Source organism: Dendropsophus ebraccatus, chromosome 8 (genome assembly GCF_027789765.1).
Source record: "Dendropsophus ebraccatus isolate aDenEbr1 chromosome 8, aDenEbr1.pat, whole genome shotgun sequence".
Lineage (NCBI taxonomy): Eukaryota > Metazoa > Chordata > Amphibia > Anura > Hylidae > Dendropsophus > Dendropsophus ebraccatus.
In genome coordinates, this window is record NC_091461.1 from 33,976,897 (window position 1) to 34,004,125 (window position 27,229).

At 42.3% G+C, this 27,229-nt stretch overlaps 1 protein-coding gene across 3 annotated transcripts in view; it reads right to left on the minus strand.

Moving 5' to 3' along the window:
- ADGRA1 (adhesion G protein-coupled receptor A1) overlaps positions 1 to 27,229 on the minus strand; it is a 396,447-nt gene that overhangs the window by 322,995 nt on the left and 46,223 nt on the right. For all 3 annotated transcript variants that reach the window (XM_069980134.1, XM_069980135.1, XM_069980133.1), the window contains 2 exons: positions 19,791 to 19,952; positions 15,028 to 15,243 (listed from right to left, as the gene is read on the minus strand). In XM_069980134.1, coding sequence (XP_069836235.1) covers positions 15,028 to 15,243; positions 19,791 to 19,952 — 378 coding nt within the window. The remainder of the gene's footprint in view (positions 1 to 15,027; positions 15,244 to 19,790; positions 19,953 to 27,229) is intronic.

A 27,229-nucleotide genomic window follows, 5' to 3' on the forward strand; every position in this document is an offset into this window, starting at 1 on the left:
TTGTTGGCTGGTGTCCTGCTCTATGCTGTTGTCGTGCTCCATGCTCACTCCTGATATCACCAATTGTGCATGCTTGTGCACTACTAAGAGTAGTGCAATAAGGTAAATGGGCCAGGGCTTTTTTTGAGACTGGCGTACAAGTACACCAGTCCTGATAAATGTCCCCCTGTGAGTACTAGGCCTAGGTCTAATGACAGCGGTCAGTTCAGATTATCAGTCCTGCTAACAGGCCAGGAAGTAATATGGATGCAAAAATGTCTTCATATTACGCCCATGTCCCCTGTCCTTAAAGAGAACCAATCACCTAAAAATCACTGTCCCTATTATCAAAGGTAATCTCTCCCTAAGTCTATCTATAAAGATACAGACTGCCTTTGCAGTCTGTATCTTATCCCTTGACCCAATTCTCTTGTTCACTGCACGAAGGCTGGGCGCCGCCATATTGTTGACGTCACTTTGCGTTTTACCGCTGGAACGCAAGTGACATATTCAAGATGGCGGAGCCCGGCCTTCCAGCACCGAACAAGAGGATCACGTAAAGTATAAGATACAGACTGCAAAGGCAGTCTGTATCTTTATTTTTTGTATTTATGAAGATACTGACTGCCTTTGCAGTCTGTATCTTACACTTTATTTGATCCTCTTGATCGCTGCAGTAAGGCCGGCGCCGCCATCTTGATTCTGTGCTTGCGTTCCACCGCTGGAACGCAAGTGACGTAATCAAGATGGCTGCGCCCGGCCTTGCTGCACCGAACAAGAGGATCAGGTAAAGTATAAGATACAGACTGCAAAGGCAGTCTGTATCTTCATAAATAGACTGCCTTTGCAATCTGTATCTTATACTTTACCTAATCCTCTTGTTTGGTGCAGCAAGTCCGGCGCCGCCATCTTGATTACATTACTTGCATTCCAGCAGTGGAACGCAAGTGACGTAATCAAGATGGCGGTGCCCGGCCCTGCTGCCGCTCTGCAGGACAGGAGCTTCCTGTCTCAAGCCGGCTCTTTTGAAAAGAGCCAGCGTGAGACAGGAAAGGAAAAAGTGTATACTTAAAAAATGAGTATATTCGCGGTTCGCACTATGGCCGGAAAGATACGTAGTTTGAACATAGCCTTAAGCTGTAGGCAGGTTTGGCATTGTTTTCATGGCCCCTTTAATAAGTTCAAGGGCACTGGAGATTATCTGTAGAACATAAAACTGAATGACGTGAATAAATAAAACTGATTGGCTTTTTTGGTAACACAGTTATCATCATAACATCCCAATTGTCTGATTTGGGAACAGTTCTCTTGAGTTTGATGTTAAATTCCTAAAGTGAAGCTGATGAATAGTTTGTAATAATTACTTTCTGAATAGATTTCATTTTATTATAATGTTAAATACAAAGTTAATTAGAATGGAGTCTAATCCAATATATTTTCTGTTTAACGGAATATAACATTTACTTCAACAAATCATAGATGGATAAAGACTCCTGAATGTTTATGTTAGGATTGGGACAGGGAGACACAAGGACAGGTGAGCCCTGAAGCTGGCACCCGCCCCGCTGTCCCTACCTACTTGCCTCAGATGCTCTAGCAGCAAACGGACAACTTAAAGGCAGTCCCTGATCTTACTAAAGTGGATACACAGAACAATACAAGATAATACACACACAATAAGGAAAAGTCAGAGAACCAAGTCAAAACCAGGCGAGCAATGAAGTACCAAGTCGTGTCCAAGGGGATAGTCAAATAGTCATAACCAGAGGTCAGGTAACCGTAATATGAAATGCAGGGAATGCTAGCTCAAGTATCACTAGACAAGCCAGGAACTTTCACAGGCAAGGCATAGTAGACTGGAGAGGATACTTGTAGGCCCCAGACTCAAGATTACTGACAGCTGATTGGCAGTGTCAGCTGTAAATCTACAATCAGCTAACACATACAACACCTATGCTGCTCAGCCAGGGGAGTGGAACCCTGGCCTCTGCTACAACACAGAATAGCAGAGCCGAGTAGGTAAAAAACATGAGAAGCAGTCCAGCTGGTATGGGCGCCGTCGTCTCGCCCCTAGCAACCGGCCTGTGCGGTTATGTATGCTTTGACCGCATGCATCGGCAGTGCCAGGAGCCGAACACACGGCCTGAGTCCTAACAGTTTATATACCAACTTTCTCGGTTATTGGAACCTTTTTACTTGATAATATCATTCATTCTAGAAGTCAATTATGAATCTTATCAATCAGATTAAAAAGTCTGAAAGCTCTCAGTCCTCATTAGAAGTTTACAGCCAATAAATAAGCCCAAAACCAAGGCAAGAAGTTAGAGCCATAGTAGATGGCCCGATATGTCAGAGCTAGCGAGCGCCAACTTGTCAGGTCAGCGCTCGCTTGCTCCTCGTTCCCCACTGGCTGTTGGTGCTATTACACAGCGAGCGGGAAAGGGGGGCCACAGGGAGGTGCCCGGACGATTGTTTTTACTCGACAGACAGCAGACCGTTGCTATCCTTACTGAGATTTTAGGTCATACTTTAAATCAACGATCAGCCGACCGTGCATGTCGGCTAATTGTTGATTTGAAACACGACCTATTACATGAAATGATTATCGGCCGGAATAGCCGGTAATCGGCCAAGTATGGCCGATAATCGCTTCATGTAATAGTACCCTTACTCCAGCATAATAACACAGTGAATTACTCCCAACTTAAAGAGTGATACTCTCTGACTAGCACAAGGAAGTAATCCAAGGAAATGGACCTCAAGATGCAATTATGCTTTTATTTCCGCCTTTTAGAGTTGCAAAATATACGTGAAATAGGCCTATATCATAGCTTTATAAGACCTTGTGGATTAAATGTTGGACTAAAGATATAGATATGTCAGTAAGTGAAGTCTGAGGTATTGGTCTTCTTAAAGGGGTTACCCAGCATTATAAAAACAAGACTTGTCTCCACTTCAGGTGTGGTTTACAATTAAGTTCTATTCACTTTAATGGAACCGAGTTACAAAACCTACATCCAAACTGCAGACAAGAGTGATGCTGTCTCTGGAAGAAAGCGGCCATGTTTTTCTAACGCTGGATAACCACTTTAAATTACCCATACACATACTTATACACCAAAACAGATCATTCACAATATATTGGTAGTGATAATATTGGGGGAGATTTATCAAACCTTATACAAACGGAAAACTCACACAACATTTTTTCTCCATTTTTTAATGACTGAGTAAGTTTACCTACAATGTTATAGAAAACTCCCTACAACAAACTGATATCACGATAATTGAAACCAGATGATAAACAGAAAATGTGATAACGTCAACCATATGTGAGACGTATTGTGAGCACAAATAACTACTGTTTTTGAGTTCAGCAAATATGTATGAGTGTGGAACGACCTCCACCGGTTCTCTTTCACGGTAACGTTAGATGGTGTTTTCGTAAGACCTGTCAGAAGAAGAGAATTCTGACAGGTTCTCATTGAAACCGCAGTCCTCCCTGACTCCTAGGGATTCAAATAAACATAAGTACAATGTACGGTTGGGATCATATAGATGAATAATGAAATTATGGTTTGTCAGAGGTTTCATTGTTTCTTCTCATGGCAGGTGATCATGAATTCTTCATGAGTGAGGGGCTTTACTTAGATTTATACATTCATTTATGACACTGGGCATTAAATGTAAACCTTGTTTATTACATTACAGTCTGACTCTTCTAGCTCGTACTTACTAGGCCATGAAACGTTAGTGATGGGGAGGATCAGTGAGGACATGGTCACAGGCACCCTAAGGTTAGACATCGATGGCCGAGACCTGCCTATATCTGTTTTGACAAATATTCTTTAGAAACAGCTGCTCTTCTGTCTGCTTGGTCTTGAAGGGGTCTTCCCATGTCAACTCATTTACTGTGTTTCCCCGAATAAAAGACAAACTCTTAAAATAAGACACCCCAACTACTCCACCCAGACACCCCCTACTTTAAACTAGGGCAATCCCCAAAAGGCCGCCCATTGCCACCTGCCGCCGCCACCCAGGACTCACCCAATTCCCTCGTGGACCTCAGAAGTCAGTTCCACAGGCAGCCTGGCCCATGGCACCTACGTTTTTTGAGGTTTTTGAGGGGGGGAAATATAAGGCACTGTCTTATTTTCGGGGAAACACGGTAGTTATCCTTGTAGGACTCTTCATGTTAAGTATTTTTGCAATTATTTAGCAAAATTGCCTCTTTCTCCTTATACGCCACCCTTTCCCTCCAGTTTTTGACAGCTGGTTGTCCCTTTGAATACATCATATAGGAGAAGATTTTGCTACAATCTTATTTCCCAAGTTGAGCTTCTCACAAACTTTTGTGACATGTTCTGTGATAATGTTCTGTTCAGCATAATATTAAATAAGTAAGTTTTGTGTGGATCTGCCATATCGGTCTCGGGAACATTACTGAATAGTTATTTCAATTGCAAGCACCTTTGGGTGTGCCTGCAATTCAATTAACCATTGATCTCAGTACAATGTACGGACGTGAGGATGGCCATACATTGTGTGAAAAGACTGTGAACAACGGCTGTGGTCCACAGTCTGCTGGCTGGAAAAAAATGATATGTAGGGGAACAACAGCAGCCGCTGTTACCCATAGAATTCAACACAACATAAGATACTGGCTATTCTGTGACATGGCCATGTCACAGAATGGCGGGTGTCAGTGAAGTTCATCACGACCGGGATTGCAGTACCAGCCAGAGGAATTTCATTTATTTTGATTTGAAATGTGGGCGCATTCGTTTGCGCCCGCTTTCCAATTACCCATAACACACAATGTAAAGTGCGTCCAGACACACACTTTACACTGTCTGCACAGTTAGTTTTGTGTGGCTGCTATTCAAGGAATAGCAGCCGCATAACACTGACATGTCAGTTTTTCGTGCATCCACAAGGAATCCCAGTCGGAGTGTATACAGATTGTATACACTCCAGCCAGAATTCCACAGACTTCAATGCAATGTATATTTTAAAATTATCACGGTCGGTGTTGCAATTTGCAACAACGGCCGTCAATAATTGAAAATATACGTTGTGTGAACTTGAGTGAATCGACATTACAATGAAAAATTCCTTTGATGTGAACAGCTCTCAGTAATCAGTCATCAGTCATCAGTACTAGACTAGTTGTGGCCAGAATTTCACAAAACCCAAACCTTTGGGGTTTTCTCATGCAACGTGTCAGGAGTATATGGAGCGCGGTAAATTAGAGGAAAAACATCCAGCAATGTGGATGGAAACAACTTGTTGACAAAAGGGTCAGAGGAGAATGTCAAGAATCATTATGACGAATTGGCTGAGCTTTCTATACAATGTTGATGCTCCAACTAACATGTCAGAATGCACAACTCATAATTTCTTAGCACAGATGGGTTATAACAGCAGACGACCAGTTGCACTGACATTGCTATGTAAGAAAATGGAAAGGCAAGACTCCAGTGGGCAAAGGGGGGAAGACATTGCCTGGTCAGATTAATCCAGATTTCCCATGGAAATTGGAGAGTCAAAAGCCAAGGAAAAAACTTCCTGTCAGATGAGAGCAGTTCAGGCTGGTGAAGGTGGTGTAATGGAGTGGGGATATTATTCTTGGAACATCCTGGGTTCTCTGATATCTTTTGATGGATGTCTAGACAGTAGGACTTACGTAGACATTTCAGATGACCATGCCACAAGGGTTATATATATAGTGCGGAGTGAACTCGCTTAAAGTTTGTGTTCTTCAACATGTGTCTGAACCCAAATTTTCGGCAATTGAGTCCCGGCAGCTGGAAAAACCCTAGACCTTGATGCAGCTCCAAGGAGTCCTAGAAAACATGGATTCATCCATAGGCAGCCCTAGGGCTGAATCCAACATCTCCGGATATCGTGATTCTAATGCTGAGAGTTCGGGTTCTGCCGAACATTGCAGAGCCTGAACTTTCTGCAAGTTTGCTCAACACTAGTCATACAGTGATTGACTGGATCCAGGTTTTTTCTTTGCTTATTATGTAGCTATAGCTTTGTGTAAATAAACTAAAATGTGCTATTTTCTCTATCAGGTTTTGTTCTACTACTGCCATTGATTAACCTCTTCATGACCGAGGTCATTTGTGGCCGGATGCCCGGGTCAAATTAATGCAATGTTCCTCCCCACCTTCTAAGAACCATAGCACTTTTATTTTTCCACATACAGGGCTGGTTGCGGTGTCATTTTTTGCGCCACAATCTCTCGTTTTTATTACTATCAATTTTTTTCTGACAAAAATCAGCAGTCCTGGTGCCGTTCACTGTGCAGGAAGAATAAGGCTATATATACAGTATATGTACAGTCCTACTGCATGGGGCAACTGCAGCAGGAACGTATATATAACGTATATAAGTATTGCTGGCATGAAGGGGTTAAGGTAGTTAACTGGTATTAGAAAACATTACTGCTTTGTTCTAAAAACAGTGCCAAACCTTTCCATGTATTGGTAGCTCAGCTCCATTGAAGTGAATGGCACTGAGCGGCAACACAACCCGATGAAAAATGTACCAAAAGCAGCTATGTTATTCTAACCCTATGCAAACAAAAAAACAAACATCAAGGAAAACTTTCAAACACGTATAAAGCAAATGCTCAAGACTCTCTCAATATCATAATCATGTATTTTTCTGATCAATAGAGTTACTGGAAATCTAATCCAATTTTCTAGCACTAGCGTGAAAAACATGAAGACTGTATTGTATTCTCAACAGAAGGTAAAGAAAGGTCTTGAGAAATCACTGACCGGTAAGACATTTGCAGGGCTTCACGGTACTTTCTTCTTGAACTGAAACCAGGTTCAGCCGTTTGCATGAGAGGATACAGCTTTCCTCCATTAATGTTTTATAACAGAAGACTATCGGCTTTACCATCACATTTCCCCTGCACTCCCTTTATTACATCGACTCCGATCAATGCTGTAGCGTCATAATAGATTGTTTAGACATTTTATTGATGAAGTCGGATACAATAAGAGGAGATCTGCTGACGTACGATGATGGAATGAACTGGATGGCCCATATATAGAGCTTAAGGCAAGGTACATTCTTTATGTCAATTTAAAGTACTAGGATAAGACTATGTATGTGGTACATATGAGAGCGTTAGATTCAGCAATGCTTATTCTACCCACTGCTCTGATGAATTGCAAACTTAGTTCTGCCGCTACCAACATTAAATTTATTCTGAGATAAAGGGTTAGTTCACACGTACAGATTTGTAAATCTCGCTGTGAGTCTGTCAGGTCCTGGCAGTTCACTGTCACTACATACTGTCTGAACGACCGCTGCGTGTATGTAATTCTGCCGCCCCTTAACCCCTTCTGCTGCCGCCCGGCTCCCGCTCCGCTCCCACTCTGTATAAATTACCTCTCCTTGCTGCACGGGGTCCCGGCGTACTGCTCTCCCGCCTGGCCAATCAGTGGCTGCGGCTGGGCAACACACTGATTGGCCGTGCGGGAGAGCAGTATGCCAGGACCCCGTACAGCGAGGAGAGGTAATGTATATAGAGCGGGAGCCGGGTGGCAGCAGAAGGGGTTAAGAGGCCGGCAGAATTACATACACGCAGCGGTCGTTCAGACAGTATGTAGTGACAGTGAACTGCCAGGACCTAAAAGACTCGCAGCGAGATTTACGCTGCAAGTCTGTACGTGTGAACTGACCCTAAAGGGGTATTCCGCTGAAACATAACTTTTCATATGTTGCTGCCCATTCAGTGCCATACTTATTATCTATTCAGTCTCCTTCCCACAGTTCTGAGTGTCTGCTTTCTGCTGAAGATACAAAAAACTGTGTGCAAGCGTTTCTCCCCCACTTCCTTCCAAGACGGCTGTTGTAAACAAGTCCCTATCTGTAACTTGGTAGCAACTTTGTAATGCCAAACAAAGTGAGTTTATAGTTTAAAATCGCAGTGAGTTTATTAGCAACTTGACCTCAGACTAAACCATGCAGCATTAGAAAGTTGCACCTTGTAGCAAGTTCGTAATGCTGGGAGGGTGATTCTGAGGTCAAGTTGCTAATAAACTCACTGTGATTAATCTTCTCAGCATTACAAAGTTGCTACCAAGTTTCAGACAGGGACTTGTTTACATCAGCCGTCTCGGAAGGGAGGGAGGATGAGGGGGAGATGGACAGAAAAGCTTACACACAGTTTTCTGTGTCTTCAGCAAAAAGCAGCAGCTCAGAACTGGGGTAAGGAGACTGAATAGATAATAATGAGTATGGAAGGAATTGTAAGTCTAATCATGGGCATATGAAAAGTTATGTTTGGATGTCCCATAATGAATGAACAGAGCAGTTATCAAGGATGGGCTTTTGCACTGCAGCTCCATTTTCTTAAGGGATAGTTGACATCAACTCTTGCGATCAATGAGGGTCCCAGCGGTTGGGCTCTCATCAAACAGCTAGTTGTTAACTATCCACAGGCCTTTAACTTTTAATCTTGGGATAAACACTTTAAAGTCATTTGGAAAAAAAAAAACATTTGACATGTCATAACCTCTAAGAATCAGCCCTACCTACCTGCTGTCAATCATCCTGTGGTCCCACAGACACACAGGGTAACTCCAGCAAAAAAAAAAAAAAAAAAAAGCTTTAAAATTAGCGGGTGTCAGAAAGTGCCAGAGATTTATAATTTACTTCTACTAAAAGATTTCAAGTCTTTGAATACTTTTCAGCTGCTGTATGTCTGACATATTTATGTTTATAACATACAGCAGCTGATAAGAACTGAAAGACTTCGGATTTTTCTCATAGAAGTAAATTACAAATCTCTGGCACTTTCTGACACCAGTTTATTTGAATGAATTTTTTTTTTACTGGAGTTACCCTATATTTAGTGAAGACATTATAATATGGCTCTGACCTTCTAAACACATAGAGATGTTACATTCCTGAAAGTTTATGTAAGTAATTACTAGTGCTATGCAAGTAACTCTTTTCATACCTCAGCCAATGAAGTACTGACATGAGCCTTAGTAGAAGAACACATCCCCTAGGGTATATAGACTGGCTGCCATCAATAACTAACTGAGATTCCCATTAACCACCAGTGTGTCAGGGTCATAACTCAGTGCACACTTAAAACTTATAACTGTTAATTTGGAACAGCCATTTAATATGGCAGCACTTTTGAGGTACATCCATTTCCCAGGTGTATGGCGACCTTTATAATGGAGTATCAGGATGGAGATGTCTGAGAGCTGGGAAGTGAAATGCGCTACAACACATTTCTCTCCTTCTGCTCAAAACATTCAACATGTCCCTGTGACATGTAACAAATTTTTTCTGAATGACAGCGCTCATTTCAGTACGGCATCATTTTTGCGCAGAGAATTTATTGGCCCCCGCACACATTTGCTTGCTTGTTTGTTTTTATTAGTAGAATTATCAATGTGCGTAGTTTTATTGGCATAGCTACATTCTTAATCTGGATCAAGCTGCCTGGCTTGGCATTTGTATAAGTGGAGTGGAACATTTGTCAGGCTCGTCAGAAATGATGCTCGACTTCATCAGTGACTGACTCATTCTAATTATAGCCTATGCATCTTAGAAAAGGGAAAATTAGGGACAGAAAATGAAAAAGTTTTGCTTCACACAAAAGTAATATCTAATATGACAGTAAGAACCTCATCAAAATAATAGAGTGATTACAGGTAAGGGGAACGTTTGGACGCAACTTTTTTTTAAAATTATTTTAATAGTTTAGATTAGTCAAGTTCTGAAATCTTGTTTTGAGTTAAAGCTGTACATCCTTGTAAAGCATATATATAGATCTGCTTGTAAAATATAGCTGTGCCGTCCTTAGTATCATAGACAGGATTACAAGGAAAGGTAACAGCAGTATATAGATAACACAGGATCTAGCACATCTAATAAAGGGTGATGTTCAGATCTCTCAGCAGAATGTCCTGCACACAGGTCACACCTAGGTACCTATTGTCCCTATGTAGTGTCCCAGCACAGGTGTGCCACTAAGTCTTTATGCACCTGGGCAAAGTAACTGTGTTTCCCCAATAAGGTGTCACTGTCTGTATTTTCTAGTTTCTATGCTATGCACAGCTGAATGAAGCATTGGGTTAAACTGTATTTGTCACATGTTTGTTCCTATCCTATCATAGGTGCAGGTATTCTCTATTCTTTCTTTCTCCTATCTTAGCTTAGCTAACCAGTCGTTTATGCTAATAAACACCACTAGAATGCAGTGCTAGAGCCCTCAGGAGCAAGGACGTCCTCTGAGGATCACCTTGTCCACGCCAGGGATACACTCTATACGGCACAGGGCAGCATACCTGAGTTAGTACTGACCCCAGTAGGACAAAGCTGCAGATAACGTGTACATATCCTACTGCAATGCATGGTTATTCTAGGAAATCCTAGGAAGTCTGCTCAACCCAGCGCAAGGTCATACTACCCTAACAGGACATGTATCCTGACACTATAGGGCATAAGCCAGTCAGAACAAGGGTATCTGCTGTATATATGAGTAAGAGTATCTTTGTCAGGATATATAGGACCAGCAAGACAAAGGACAAGTGCAGCCCTAACACTGGCACCCGCCCCGCTGTCTCTGCCTACTTGCCACAGCAGTCCTAGCAAAAGCGGACAACTTGTTGAAGGTCCTTACCCTATACAGTGTGAACACAAAACAACAGAAAGGACAAACACAACACAATACAGAAAGGTCAGAGGTCCAAGTAAGCAACAGAAGGGCAGCGCAGTAAAAAATGTAATCCAGGAGAATAGTCAGGTTCAAAAGCCAAAAGTCGGGTAACCAAAAATACAATGCAGGGACAATTGCTAGGACAAGAAACCCTATAAAATAGGCTCTATCTCAGGCAAGGAACATGAGGCAAGTGAGGATACTTATGGAGCCTGAAGTCTCAGCCCTTGGCATGATTGGGGATGAGGCTCCAGGTGCTGCCCAGATAGCGACAGCTAACTGGTGAGCCAGCTGTCAGTCAATAATCAGCAAACACACCACACCTAAGCTAATCAGCCAGACAGTGAAACACTGGGCTCTGCTACAACACGGAATGGCAGAGCAGAGGAAAACCTGAGAAGCAGTCTGGCTGCTATGGACGCCGGGCCAAACGCATGGCCCGAGTCCTAACAATCTTCTTTTTCTCCATTCTTCACTAGTCTATCTCGGCAGAGTACACAGCCACATTGGACAGGGCCCTCAAGGCGCTCCTCTACTCCAGTTGCCAAATGATTGTTGTATTGCACTGAAGATCTTAAGTAAAGGGATGTCATTCTGGTTAAGTTATTGGTCTATTCTTACTGCACCTGCACATACACACCAGGTTTACACTTGGGTTATCCAAAATCTCGGAAGCAGTGTCCGTTTGTCCAGGGGTGGCTGTCAACACCACTCAGGGCTACCGTGAAAAGTCCCCAAGTGATCCACAGAGCTGCCCCAACACCACACAAGGTACCCCGGCATACGGCTGCCCGGCCTTTCGCACCTATGTATGTCTGTGGGGCACTCAGTATAGCATATCTTCAAATGCTGTTAAAAATATCCTCAGATGTGATGGCTGCCCCCATAATGATCTACGAAAAGCTAAATTAAGAACATGACAATAAAAAAATAGGAAAAGATTAGAAATAAAGGGCATGAACAGTATCTGGCTCAAATCAGATCAAGCCAGATGATACATGGACTTCTTCATCACAGATATATAAAGTAGGGCAAATTTCATAAGAATTGAAGTGTAACTGTCATTGTAACAACTTTTGACATTTCATAGCATCATTGCAGAAGTTTGGTGTCTCCAAACGTAAAATAATAATTGAGAATGATCTATCTGGGTATCATAATGGTCGTTCAGGGTTAGAGAAGACTTCAGAAGAGAAGGATTTAGGAAAAGTTAGTCAAATGACAGGCTATTCTGACATGCTATCTTGGTCTGACTCTTGCTTGTTTTGACAGCTTTGCTGGATTGGGATTATGTTTTGATTCTTGAAAGTCTGCTTACTCTTTATTGTGTTCTGTGATCTTGTTTGTCTGAGTCTCTCCTGACCCATTTCTGTTTATTCCCTGCCTCCCCTTTATAGGGTTCAATGTAGGGCCTGTTGTTTAGTGTGGTCCCACCAAGTAGATAGGGACAAAGGCTGTTGGTAAGAGCAGGGCCACACTGATCACTACTTATTAGAGTTGAGCGAGTAGAAAAATACTTCAGGGGAGTAATGGGCCCCATTAAAATCAATGGTAGACTCAAGCATTCCTTGACTGCGGAAGGTAACATAGGGAATGATCGTTCAAAGTTACATTTCAAATTCTTTGTTATAAATCTTGTATATTTAGGGGATGTAGAGGATGTTTAAACAAAATTTTACAAAAAAAAAAATAGCAAGAAAAAATTTAATAGCTGACTGCAAAACACATTACAACTGTAGCGGGGATGAACAATCCCCGCCAATCCCCGCCTCAGTTGTAATGTGTTTTGCAGAGAACAATTACATTGTTTCATTCTAATTTTCCTATATATTATTCAAACATCCCCTGAAGGAATAAAATATATAAAAAATTTGAGCAAAAATTAAGTAGGTTTTCCAAGAGCTATCGTTCAGCCGTCAGTAATTGGAGCAGCTTCCGAGCATGCTCGCTAAATACTACTACTTACCATTGACAGTGATGGAGCCGTTGTGTCCATACACAACTAAACCTTTGTACCTATTTTACCTTGTGCAGGGTAACTCTTTTACATCCGGAAATACTATCTAAAGTAATAGTATTTCTTTCTTTTTTTGTATCCTAGAGTCTGTGCTAATTGAGAAAGAGGCTCTATCTGTTCTGACTAATAAAGGCAATGGGGACAACTTCTTCAACAATGAAGCTAACAGCATAGCCGGGTTCCCACCGACGCTAACACTTGAGTTATTCGGCCTATGACCCAATGATCATTAAGTAAATAAAGGAATATAGATAATGTGTTGTTCAGGGAAGAACAGAGCAGCCTCTATGTCATAGAGAGAAGAAAATGTAATTTTTAGTCTGCTGCTCTATTTCACTGCATAACAAAGTTTTCCCAGGGTATTTTGGGGGAATTTTAGCAACTATGATTTATACAGATACTGAATCGGCAAAGGTCTGCAGAGAGATGTACGGGAGAAATGCAACCGAGAGCTGGCAGGAAAAAAGAATACTGATCATAGCTGAATATGGAGTAGAAAGTCCATGCAACTCACGACGGGCACAGTAGTATTATAGCAAAGTTTCCATGTGCCAGAAAATACCCAAAGACAAAGCTGGACTACTAAGTAATACAGTAATACCTCTGTTCTCTAACCTAATTGGTTCAGGAAGGCAGTTTGGGAACCGAGCAGTGTTTTCCCATAGGAAACAATGTAAATGTGTTTAATTGGTTCAGAAGGGTTTGAACACGGAGGTATTACTGTATAGTAGGAATCTCTGGGCAGCATGCATTATGTCTCACGTTCTGCTGTAGATCAAGTCACAAGCTACAGGCACTGAACAGTACATGGCCTAAGTGGAATTCTATCATAGGCCTATTGTTAGCTGAAGAGAAGCTCTACACGGCTGCTTCACTTAAAGGAAAAATGGTGGGATAGATAGAAAGTTATGTGTATATATATATATATATATATATATATATATATATATATACACATAACTTTCTAAGAAATCAGAATGAATGCAGCGCTCAGGTAGCAGTAGATGTGGCGTGGTGCCCAGCGGTATATACCAGAGACCACCCGGTATATAGTGATATATATCGGAAGAATACCGCAGCACTCGTGGGATAGAATTCAACACAAAAGTTCAAATCCAAATGAGAATCATTGAGAAGGCCTGTGGTCGTGCACCTGCTAAGTGAGTCAGTTGTAGTTTGCTTTTCGTTCAAATCCAAATGCTAAAGGAGTACTCTGGCAAAAATCTTTTTCTATCAACTGGTTTTAGAAAGTTATATAGATTTGTAATTTACTTCTATTTAAAATGACTCTGTACCCAAAATATGACCCCCCCCCCCCAAACCGCTTGTACCTTCGGATAGCTGCTTTTAATCCAAGATCTGTCCTTGGGTCCGTTTGGCAGGTGATGCAGTTATTTTGCTAAAAAAACAACTTTTAAACTTGCAGCCCTGTGTCAAATCGGTGTGGCCTAGGGTGTGCCCAAGCCTTGCACCGCCTCTCCGTCCCTCCTCATCAATAGGAATGCACTGGGCAGCATTTGTCCTATTCAGCACTGCACATGGGCCTTAACGATCCAGCACATGTGCACCTCTTAGACAAGTGATGAATAGGAGAAAACCTGCCTGGGGTGTTCCTAATGATGAGGAGGGTAGGGAGGAGGGACGAAAAGGCGGTGCAAGCCTAGGGCACAGACACTCTACGTCACGCCAATTTGACACGGGGCTGCAAATTTTAAAGTTGTTTTTTTAGGACAATAACTGCAATAACTGCAAATCTCAAGTCTTCCCATACTTATCAGCTGCTGTATGTCCTGCAGGACACAGCGCTGTCTGTTGCCACCTCTGTCCGAGACAGGAACTGTCCAGAGCAGGAGAGGTTTTCTATGGGAATTGGCTACTGCTCTGGACAGTTCATGTCTTGGACACAGATGTCAGCAGAGAGCACTGTGTCAGCCTGAAAAGAAAACGTTCTGCACTGCAGGACATACAGCAGCTGATAAGTATAAGAAGACTTGAGATTTTTAAATAGAAGTAAATTACAAATCTATATAACATGATGAAACTAGCTGATCTGAAAGAAAACAATTTTTGCTGTATAACCCCTTTAAGTACTAAAAGGGACAACCCATAGGCTTCAGGTAAAAGGCATTCACAATTAACGTGTGGTGATTAAACCATCAATAGTGGTACATGGACATTGCTGAAGGGTGGTTTTCCCTCTGACTTATTGATAGTAGTCTCTTATACTATTAGCAATGTATAGTTGAGTGACTTGATGGCGTTCTCGTCACTATTCCCGCCATACATCATCATGATTTACTATAATCTGCATGGAATGCACACTTACTTTTGCTGAGAAGTTTACCAGGGATCCGTTCAGACTGCCAGAAGTACATTTTAAAATTAAATTGTGGTTGGGAATATTCTCTGAATCTACGTCCTCATTACCACGGATCAATGATTTCTCCGAATGTGCAGATGTTCTCTGGTAGGCGACGCAAGTCATGCCAATAAAGCTTGCTGGTTTGATTAGGACGGCCTCCAGTGCGATATTAAGGGAAACCTGTCAAAACACATTGAGCTGGTCAATTGCCAAAGTGCTTAGGAAATCAACACACAAAAATTACCTTATTTAGGGGAAGCAACATGGACATCTGGTACCACACAACCTGTTTCAGGGCGGCCAAACAAATACTTTACCTGACTAATTATCTGCACTTCCAATTAATAAAGCACACACTATTCTCAAGTATCATTCCAAATGGCAAAACTGTATCCATTAACCTGTTCACCACCAGATGCCAGGTCCGAACATGCAATAGGCCTTTTCTGCTCTGTTCTGTTTTGCTTTCTGCACTCTCCATCTACATCCAACCAAGTGATAGAGATGGCGTGGATGACAGCCAATGCTTCCAGACTTGTGGTCTGTACAGGCAGTGCACAAGTGTATGTGTGTGCTTTGGACATACTTGAAGCAGGCTAAGAGGAAGAGAAAGGCGCCATAGGGTAATAACATCAATACTCGGGTGGGAAGGGGGAGCACATATGGTTATGCTCACCTTTTTGTGTTGTACAAAGAGTACAACACCTAGTAGCGCTTATCAACGAAGACAGACGGAGTAACCGCAGCAGCCAGTCCCAGAGTTTGCTGTCGAGGATCCTGAGCCACGAGATCCCGATGCCAGAGAATGGAGATGTGTCACAGCCTCAGAGTTATGCCGGGCTTGAGTAGAAGGACCTTGTTCGGCGCTGAACGGTACTTAATTCAAACAGGTATATTGAAGAGATGATTTATTGTCTCAGAAACAACGCGTTTCGAGGTGTAGTACCTCTTTATCAAGTTAAAAGAGACATATCTCTTAACTTGATAAAGAGGTACTAAACCTCGAAACGCGTTGTTTCTGAGACAATAAATCATCTCTTTAATATACCTGTTTGAACTAAGTACCGTTCAGCGCCAAACAAGGTCCTTCTACTCTAGCCCGGCATAACTCTGAGGCTGTGACACATCTCCATTCTTTGGACATACTTGTCAACAATTCCGTGAGCTGGACCACAAAAGAGAATGTCTATGCAAATACCTCCTAGATTTTACTTTTGAAGTTAATATAAGGGTAGGCTTAAAGGAGAAGTCCGGCCAAAATTTTTTCTTAAAGTATTGTATTGCCCCCCAAAAGTTATACAAATGACCAATATACATTTATTACGGGAAATGCTTATAAAGTGCTTTTTTCCCTGTACTTACTACTACATCAAGGCTATATCCCCATTGATATCCCCATCCCCGGGATAATACTATTGCCCATATCACGGCGGGACAGTGTTTCCCTCTGCCCACTGGGATGCTCAGTGTGCCTCAGTGTCCTCTGCCTCTATCTCCCTGCTGCAGGGGGCTCTGCCTCCACTTTCCCCCAGCTCTGGGACACCTCCCCCGGCCTGTCCGCTCCCCACCCCGCCCAGCGAGAACTGCTTGGATGTCCCCTGGGCATTGACAAATTCAAACAAGCTGGTGCCCACTCCTTCCATTCCCCTGCCGGTACTCCGCCAGGGAGGCACAGCTCTGGGAGTCGGGTCGTGACATCACCATTTTATCCAGGAAGTGAAGCCTTGGCCGGGAATAAAAAGCACTTTATGTATATTACCAGTAATAAGTGTGTATAATTTGTATAAATTGGGAAGGGGGGGGGGGCGGGCTTTAAATAACCTGACTTGGATGATTTAAAGGGGTTATCCAGTGCTACAATAACATGGCCACTTTCTTTCAGAGACAATACGACTCTTGTCTCCAGGTTAGGTGCGGTTTGCAATTAAGCTCCATTCACTTCAATGGAACTGAGCAGCAAAACCCCGCCCAAGCTGAAGACAAGAGTGGTGCTGTCTCTGGAAGAAAGTGGCCATGTTTTTGTAGTGCTGGATAACCCCTTTAAACGGGCACTCCAGTGAAAAAGGTAAGTATACATTACTGACATGTAACCCAAGCCCTGGCAACATGGTTAAGCATGATTTTTCCCCCCCCCAGACAACCCTTTTAAACTTTATAGCAGATTAAAGGGGCATACTGGGGATATTTTTAATGAACTGTGTTAGAAAGTTATACAGATTTGTAAATTATTTCTATTAGAAATGTCAGGCTGTCCATTACTTTTCAGTTGCTTAATGTTCTGCAGGGAGTGGTGCATTCTTTCCAGTCTGACATAGTACTCTCTCCTGCCATCTCTGTCCATGACAGGAACTGTCCAGAACAGCAGAAAATCCCCATAGACAGTCTCCTTTTTGGACAGTTCCTGACATGGACAAAGGTGGCAGCAGAGAACATCTTGTCAGACTGGAAAGAATACACCGCTTCCTGCATACAGCAGCTGATAAGTGCTGGTGGACTTGAGATTTTATAAGAAAAGTAATATACAAACCTTTATAACTGATACCAGTTAGTTTGAAAATAAATAAATAAATACAATTCCAGGAGTAGCCCTTTAAATGCTGTTAAGTAGGTTTTATGACAGAATTGAATGGAAGTTGTCATACAAAGTTATAGACTGATACAGTGTACAGGAAGTGATAGCTTACAGCCCCCAAGATCTGGGAGTGGCAGGGGAGCGGTGTACTGAGCGGTGTATTATATTGCAGTATCCCCCTATCAATATTCATATCTTGGAAAATCATAATCATAAGAACTAGGGATGGTCCGAACCGAGTTTGGTTCGAGTTCATACGAACCCGAACCCTCGGTAATGATTTCCGCTGTCTGCCCGCTCTACGGAGCGGGCAGATCCAGCCGGAGGACCGCCTGGAAAACTGGGATACAGCCATAGCCATAGGCTGTATACCAGTTTTCCAGGCGTTCCTCCCGCTGGATCCGCCCGCTCCACGGAACGGGCAGACAGCGGGAATCTGCTGCCGAGCGTTCAGGTTCATACGAACCCGAACCTCGGCAGGTTCGGACCATCCCTAATAAGAACCATAGAGGTCATATTCTTCCTATGTAGAGTGTGAAATGCAAAGTAAATATTTAATATATGAATTATTGGAAATGAATGGCTGCTGGAAACCAGGAGAGTAAGTAGACTCCAATACCCAGGAACGAGACGGCCAAGCTTGCACTGGATACCTTGTCTCTCTAAGGGACTAATCAATACCGGCAGCTCACAGTTCCAGGCTTTCCATTCTATCGTTGAAGAGATGAAGTTGAATTAACCACTAAGCATATCCTCTGCTTGGCTACCTCTGCCCTCTTTTATCATAATCAAAACCATACACACAAATGGCTCTCTGTAGTATTGTGATGTGAAAACACTTTAGAGGCAAGTTACATACCATTATAGCCCAATTACCAGGTTAATTGATAGCAAGCGCCAGTTAAATGACTTTGCTGAAAGTTGAGGTCAGCCAAGTTATTGTCGAAGCTGGAAAACATCTATCGTAAGATGTGTAGAAAGAATACACTCTGTGACTTTCAGCTTTCCTTGTCAATTTGTATGAGATCCTACAACCAGATTAGTTTATGACCTAATATATTTGGACATCTGGACATCACATCCATATGTGCCTGAAGAAAATCTTAATATAGAGGTACAGTATAACATGAAGCTTCTGGGCCTCAGTACAAAGCCAGAGCCATAGAATGATTTGAGTTGTTTCCAGTTGCTAATATAATGGGCTCCATTGTGATTGGATAGCTTTCATCTAGTTTTTAGTAATCTGAACTACTAGATCATAACTAAGGTTGGGCACTGATGGAAATCTTGTGGTTGAAAATCTGTTTTATTCCTAATACAGTCAAATTAACAGTTGGCAGAACCCAAACCAGCAGGACCATCAACTCACTCAGTGTATAGAGTTTACTCAAGGGTTGGACATGTTGGATTTCAGTGCTGAGACCCCAAATGATCTCTGAATATAGCCAACTCATTGTTCAATCTGTCCCATTGTTAGAGTCGGGCACAGTAGACTTATAATGGATTCCATATTTTGCAATGAGATGGATGCAGTGCCGATGTAATGTCCCAATACAGGTGTGCTACTACGCCTTTATTCTACCTGTTACAATAACAGACTCTACTGGTTCCCCTATTTTCTGCTATAACAGACTCCATTGGTTCCCCTGCTTGCTGCTACTGTATAACAGACTCCATTGGTTCCCCTGCTTTCTGCTATTATATAACAGACTCCACTGGTTCCCATACTTGCTTCTACAATAAACTCCATTGGTTCTTCTACTTGCTGCAGTTGTATAACAGACGTCATTGGTTCCCCTACTTGCTTCTACAATGGACTCCATTGGTCCCCCTTCTTTCTTCTACAATGATCTCCATTGGTTCCCCTACTTTCTTCTACAATGATCTCCATTGGTTCCCCTACTTGCTTCTACAATGGACTCCACTGGTTTCTCTACTTGCTGCAGTTGTATAACAGACTCCATCGGTTCCCCTACTTGCTTCTATAATTGACTCCATTGGTTTCCCTACTTTCGGCCATTATAACCGATTTCAATCTGGCTGTCGCCTAGATCTCAATACATGGAAATCTTGTCCAGAAGTAGAAATTGTATACATGGCACTTGACTGATTTACTACAACAAACTCTCTAGGCAGATCTCAACATGGTGCTCACCTTTGACAGGACCTGTGTCCCACTGTTCAGCGACAACCCTGATATCTGTTCCACACAGCGCACTATTCTAGTGCAGGCTTTGGCTTCATTTTGTGCCATCCACAAAATGTGGTCTTTCACTGACATGATGTTACTTGCAATCTCTATTATAATGTCCCCGAGCTGTAAGAGAAGAGATTCAGTGAATGTAATGCATCTGGTAACAGGAAGCCACCTAATCACCAGTGTCCTTCTAGATACAATAGCAAATAAATATAAAGAATAAAACTCTTGTCATTATTGTTTCCATTTCTGAACACTATTTAATGCAGAAACAGTGTTTATTGTTATCTTTTAGGCAATTTATGCGATCACAATATGAATTTTCAGCATTTTAGAATATTTATGATATAATGCAAGAAATTCAAAAAGCTGACTAGATGTAGTAAGTTTTAATATCCAATAGGTGGCACTAGAGAGACAGCTTTCTTCCACCTGATGGAGAGATATTTTGCATATTTTTTTCCCAGGGAGCACTGCATTGCTTATAAGACTCCCCTTGCTAGTAGTCTCCATAAGAGGAAACATTAACATCATTCATTCAGTTAAACAGTCCCCTGCTATGTATTAATAATCCCCAGCCATGTGTCTAGGCTTCCAATATAAGAAACCAGAACAATAGAGTTCTTTCTTCTAGAGAAGAATAAAGCGGCATGTTTATTTGTCTTCAAAGCTTTATCGTGTTATCTAGAAAACAGATTCTTATTGTTCAACTTTGGAATTGTCCAATAATCCAACATTCAAGGCCCAGAGGGGAAAAACATGACTAAACAGATAGGGGGAGATTTATCAAACATGGCGTAAAGTGAAACTGGACCAGTTGCCCCTAGCAACCAATCAGATTCCACCTTTCATTCCTCACAGACTCTTTGGAAAATGAAAGGTGGAATCTGATTGGTTGCTAGGGGCAACTGAGCCAGTTTCACTTTACACCATGTTTGATAAATCTCCCCCATAGATTCTATCAACTAGTTGGGTCCTTCCTGGAAATGACATGTACTTTTGTGCTCTTGACCTCAGCCAGCAGAACTTCTTTTATGATGAGTTTTTCACGGGGGAGCATAAACTCTGTAGCCGCCCATCTCAATCTGTGTAGACGCACCATGGGATTGATAGCAAATTTTCTGAAAAGCTAGGTTCACACTTAGGAAGTGATTTTTCAATGGGGTGTAAAGTAGAACAGCTCAGTTGCCCCTAGCAACCAATCAGATTTCACTTTTCATTCTTCACAGATTCCTTTGAAAATGAAAGGTGGAATCCAATTGGTTGCTAGGGGCAACTGAGGCAATTCTATTTTACACGAGTTTGGTAAAGCTCCCCAACAGTCCTTTTTTTTTTTTTTTTTTTTGACCAATTGATGGACTTCTTTTTGGACGTCCGCATTTTTTAGGCCAAATAGCGTATGTTTTTCTAAAGGAGGGGACACTGAGGGACACAGGGCACTGGAGGGACACTGAGCATCCCTCTGCCATCATCCTCTCCAGCAGCCACAGCTCGCACAGCTCTGGGAGTCGGGTCGTGACCAGTAGCGGATTATAACAGGTCCATTTGGAGCGGTAGCCTGGGGCCCTGAGCTCCTGGGGAGCCTGTGTCCACCCAATAAAACTTATATTTTCAGTGGTGTATTGTCTCCTGGCTACAGTTCTGCCACGATTTGCAAAATATTGCTGCTTTTTTGCCGCAATTTTTCACAAATCAGGGCATCATGACATTATATATCCTGTTCTATGAGCACCATACTAGTGCTGCCATAGTTACAGTGGGTTGGGGGGGGGGGCCAGGCTTGGTGAACAGCCCGGGGCCTATGGTAAAGTTAATCTGCCTCTGGTCATGACATAATATAAGAATTCCCCGTAATAAATGTATATTGGTGATTTGTATAACTTTTGGGGGGCAATGCAAAAAATTTTCGCCGGACTTCTCTTCTTCTTAAAATCACAGACGTTGTTTCGAAATAACGGCTGTTATCTAGCCTTAATAGGACGGTGTGTGAACCTAGCTATACACAGTCTATCGGATCCCCACCTTCATGACTGAGTGAAGGGGAGAGGAACAGCTGTGCATTCGGCTATGGGAAGGAGTTGTGCAAACTCTAGAGCAGCAGAAAGTTGCTTAATTTTACATCTAGGAAGTAAACTAAGAATATAAAATTACAGCAAAGGTGTCCAACTTATAGATTCCTCCATCCCACTACTACTATGGAAATACTGGAGCTGAATCTGACATATTGTTGAAGGCTGTTTTTTTCTGTACCAACCTTTCCATTATTACTATTATGTTGTCTTATGCCTTATTGCTTACTGAAAATGTGCTAGACAGTTTTTGTTGTTTTTTTTTTCTCAATTTTTCCATTCTTTACTTTTTTTTTCTGCTGAATAGCGCTTACTATTTTCAGAACGCTAGCCCCAAGCAGTTCTGTAATGCATTTCCATTAGAATTTGCATTCAGAAAGCATCATTATTTTAGAAATACAGACATTTTAATAAATGCATGAAGCTTTTATTCAAGCCTAATAAAATAGTGGGAATTGTATTTGAAAGGGAGATGTCATCTCTAGACGTGTATTTGATAGAAAAGAGAATATTTTAAGAGAAATGGCGAGCATAGTCAACTGATAAGAGAAAATCCAGCTCTGAGCGAGGCCGGACCCTGCTGTTACCGCCGCATTCATTAACACATAAATTCCCATGTCTAATAAAAGCAATGCAGAGGAGTGGTATAATATGTGGAGAGTTACTCCCAATACATCCATTCAGTATCATTGGCTTGCTGTGTTCTCCGCTCTTCAATGATAAATTGATGCCTGGTTCCAACTTAATGTTCTTTTTCTGGCAAATACATCTATAAAATAACCATTCAGGGTTAACACAGCAGTGGCTAGACTTTTCTAGAATGGTATCTACTGTACTTTTTGTAGAGCCTGTTAGGTGATCTACAGGACTTCAGGCATGGAAGAGATGAATGTAGTGCTTAGAGGATGCTGGTGCAAAGAGAAGAAGAGGAAGAAGATTAGCAACAATGGTCATAGAAACATAGAAGATTGTTGGCAGAAAAAGACCTCTTGGTCCATTTAGTCCACCCTTTTTGCATTTCCCTTCTTCCCTGGTCAACTATTTATTGCACTTGGCTTGTTTATAATTTCACCGGACAAAAAAATTAGTCACCCCAAAAGAAATTATGAAAATCCCCATTTAATACTGGGTAACTCCACCTCTGACCTCGATAACTCATCGCAATGTTCGCTCACTAACAGGGTACATGTTGGAAAGAACCTTCATTCACTGGCTTCAGTATTCCGGGAAAATGTTACTGTTCGACTAACCACAGGATAGGGGAAAATCAGAACAGAGCGGGGGGGGGGGGGGGGTCACGTGCCGTACAATGGGCTTTATTCATAACAGAGTCAGGGCGGGTCCACTACGAAGATCGCCTGGGGATTTAGTAGTCGGACCCCTCAGGTGTTCTCCTACTTTTCCCCTATCCTATGGCTAGGGAAAAAGTAGATTTTTCCCAGATTACCCCTTTAACCGCTGCCCCATCTGCACAGGCTTAATGATTCATCTGTGCACTAGGATTTTTTTCCTGGTGAACTTACAGTATATGACAATGCCGCTCTGTCCTGTCATTTCTGCATTTCATGTCAACCATCTAAGACCCAAAACTGTATGCAGAGCTTTAAATGAATATACCAATCTAATTATACTATACCAATGCATAGGTTTTATAATCCACAGCATGTCAGTTTAGGTTGTGGACTTGTAATAAGTTTTCCCTATGGAAATTAATGGAGAAAGTAAAAATCCACGTATAATCCAGACAACTTGATGTGGATTTTTGTGTGAATATTTTACCTAACAATATCCTTCATAAAAGAAGCCAAGATAGTAGTTCAGATTTCTTCCAGATATCCCACCAGCTCCTGCAAACGGGCATACAGAGTCCCATCGCTTTCTGGGTCTCTACCTGATGCGCCAGAAAACAGACTGTGATGAGGCAGGACAACATTTTTTTAGCCCCATAGAATTCAAGGGAAAACTATATTACAAATCCACATCACATGGATCTGTCATAGTCACAGTTGTGTACATGAGGCCTTTAGCTCACATACAATCATTATAAGAAAACGTATTTGCACAAGTGGAAGATACTTTTCTATAAGAAAAACAGAGCTGAAATAGAATAGCCCTTAAAATAAAAAAAAAATCACAGTTCTTCTCTTCGTCGATTCTTCAGAATGCAAATCTGGGAGCTGATAAATCAATACTTCCCTCTCTGTCCATAAGATTAGGACAGAGTCACATGGTCACTTATAGATATGTCAGAGACTATATATGCTCATTCTCCAATACCTGATTCATGTCCTGCTACTTTTTGACTTCAGTTAAAGGGGAACTCCACATAAGGAAAACTGTTTTTCTATTAAAAGTACATTAAAAGTAGGCCGCCCCAATCCCCCAATCCATCTTTGACCGGCCTCTTTAGCCTCTAGTCTAAATCTAAGCAGACAAGGAGTGACAGAAGCTGCTGCTGCAACTTCACTGATCTTTACTTTATTCCAATATCAGTGTTACAGGTAGTAACAGTGTGCTGTGTGGTGTTACAGTTAGAGAATACAGTGTGCTGTGTGGTGTTACAGGTAGAGAACACAGCGTACTATGTGGTGTTACAGATAGAGAATACAGCGTGCTGTGTGGTGTTACAGGTAGAGAATACAGCGTGCTGTGTGGTGTTACAGGTAGAGAATACAGCGTGCTGTGTGGTGTTACGGGTAGAGAATACAGCGGGCTGTGTAATGTTACAGGTAGAGAATACTGTGTGCTGTGTGATGTTACAGGTAGTAACTTTGTGCTGTGTGGTGTTACAGGTAGAGAATATAGTGTGCTGTGTGGTGTTACAGGTAGAAAATACAGCGTGCTGTGTGGTGTTACGGGTAGAGAATACAGTGTGCTGTGTGGTGTTACAGGTAGAGAATACAGAGTGCTGTGTGGTGTTACAGGTAAAGAATACAGCATGCTGTGTGGTGTTACAGGTAGAGAATAAAGTGCTGTGTGGTGTTACAGGTAGTAACAGTGTGCTGTGTGGTGTTACAGTTAGAGAATATAGTGTGGTGTTACGGGTAGAGAATACAGCGGCCTGTGTGATGTTATAGGTAGAGAATACTGTGTGCTGTGTGGTGTTACAGGTAGTAACTTTGTGCTGTGTGGTGTTACAGGTAAAGAATACTGTGTGCTGTGTGGTGTTACAGGTAGTAACTTTGTGCTGTGTGGTGTTACAGGTAGAGAATACAGTGTGCTGTGTGGTGTTACAGGTAGAGAATATAGTGTGCTGTGTGGTGTTACAGGTAGAAAATACAGCATGCTATGTGGTGTTACAGGTGGAGAATATAGTGTGCTGTGTGGTGTTACAGGTAGAGAATACAGCGTGCTGTGTGGTGTTACAGGTAGAGAATACAGCGTGCTGTGTGGTGTTACAGGTAGAGAATACAGAGTGCTGTGTGGTGTTACAGATAGAGAATACAGTGTGCTGTGTGGTGTTACAGGTAGAGAATATAGAGTGTTGAGTGGTGTTACAGGTAGTAACTGTGTGCTGTGTGGTATTACAGGTAGAAAATACAGGGCGCTGTGTGATGTTACAGGTAGAGAATACAATGTGCTGTGTGGTGTTACAGGTAGGGAATACAGTGCTGTGTGATGTTACAGGTAGAGAATACAGTGTGCTGTGTGGTGTTACTGGTAGAGAATACAGTGCTATGTGGTGTTACAGATAGAGAATACAGTGTGCTGTGTGGTGTTACAGGTAGAGAATACAGCGTGCTGTGTGGTGTTACAGGTAGAGAATACAGCGTGCTGTGTGGTGTTACAGGTAGAGAATACAGAGTGCTGTGTGGTGTTACAGATAGAGAATACAGCGTGCTGTGTGGTGTTACAGGTAGAGAATACAGCGTGCTGTGTGGTGTTACAGATAGAGAATACAGTGTGCTGTGTGGTGTTACAGGTAGAGAATACAGCGTGCTGTGTGGTGTTACAGATAGAGAATACAGCGTGCTGTGTGGTGTTACAGGTAGAGAATATAGTGTGTTGTGTGGTGTTACAGGTAGCAACTGTGTGCTGTGTGGTATTACAGGTAGAGAATACAGTGTGCTGTGTGGTGTTACAGGCAGTAACTGTGTGCTGTGTGGTATTACAGGTAGAGAATACAGGGCGCTGTGTGATGTTACAGGTAGAGAATACAATGTGCTGTGTGGTGTTACAGGTAGGGAATACAGTGCTGTGTGATGTTACAGGTAGACAATACAGCGTGCTGTGTGGTGTTACAGGTAGAGAATACAGTGCTGTGTGATGTTACAGGTAGAGAATACAGCGTGCTGTGTGGTGTTATAGGTAGAGAATACAGCCTGCTGTGTGGTGTTACAGGTAGAAAATACAATGTGCTGTGTGGTGTTACAGATAGAGAATACAGTGTGCTGTGTGGTATTACAGGTAGAGAATACAGCGTGCTGTGTGGTGTTACAGGTAGAGAATACAATGTGCTGTGTGGTGTTACAGGTAGAGAATACAGCGCGCTGTGTGGTGTTACAGGTAGAGAATACAGAGTGCTGTGTGGTGTTACAGGTAGAGAATACAATGTGCTGTGTGGTGTTACAGGTAGGGAATACAGTGCTGTGTGGTGTTACAGGTAGAGAATACAATGTGTTGTGTGGTGTTACAGGTAGAGAATACAGTGCTGTGTGATGTTACAGGTAGAGAATACAGTGTGGTGTTACAGGTAGAGAATACAGTGTGCTGTGTGGTGTTACAGGTAGAGAATACAGTGCTGTGTGGTGTTACAGGTAGAGAATACAGCGTGTTGTGTGGTGTTACAGGTAGAGAATACAGTGCTGTGTGGTGTTACAGGTAGAGAATACAGTGTGGTGTTACAGGTAGAGAATACAGTGTGCTGTGTGGTGTTACAGGTAGAGAATACAGTGCTGTGTGGTGTTACAGGTAGAGAGTACAGCGTGCTGTGTGGTGTTACAGGTAGAGAATACAGCGTGCTGTGTGGTGTTACAGGTAGAGAATACAGTGTGGTGTTACAGGTAGAGAATACAGTGTGCTGTGTGGTGTTACAGGTAGAGAATACAGTGCTGTGTGGTGTTACAGGTAGAGAGTACAGTGTGCTGTGTGGTGTTACAGGTAGAAAATACAATGTGCTGTGTGGTGTTACATGTAGAGAATACAGTGAGCTGTGTGGTTTTACAGGTAGAGAATACAGTGTGCTGTGTGAGTGGGAACACAAGGAAATGATAAAGTACTGCAATAATTCAGTAACACAATGAAACTGCAATGTGTGAACCAGGGCTGTGGAATCGGTAAGCCGCAGCTCCGACTCCATTTCCGAATCCGACTCCTGAATTTTATCAG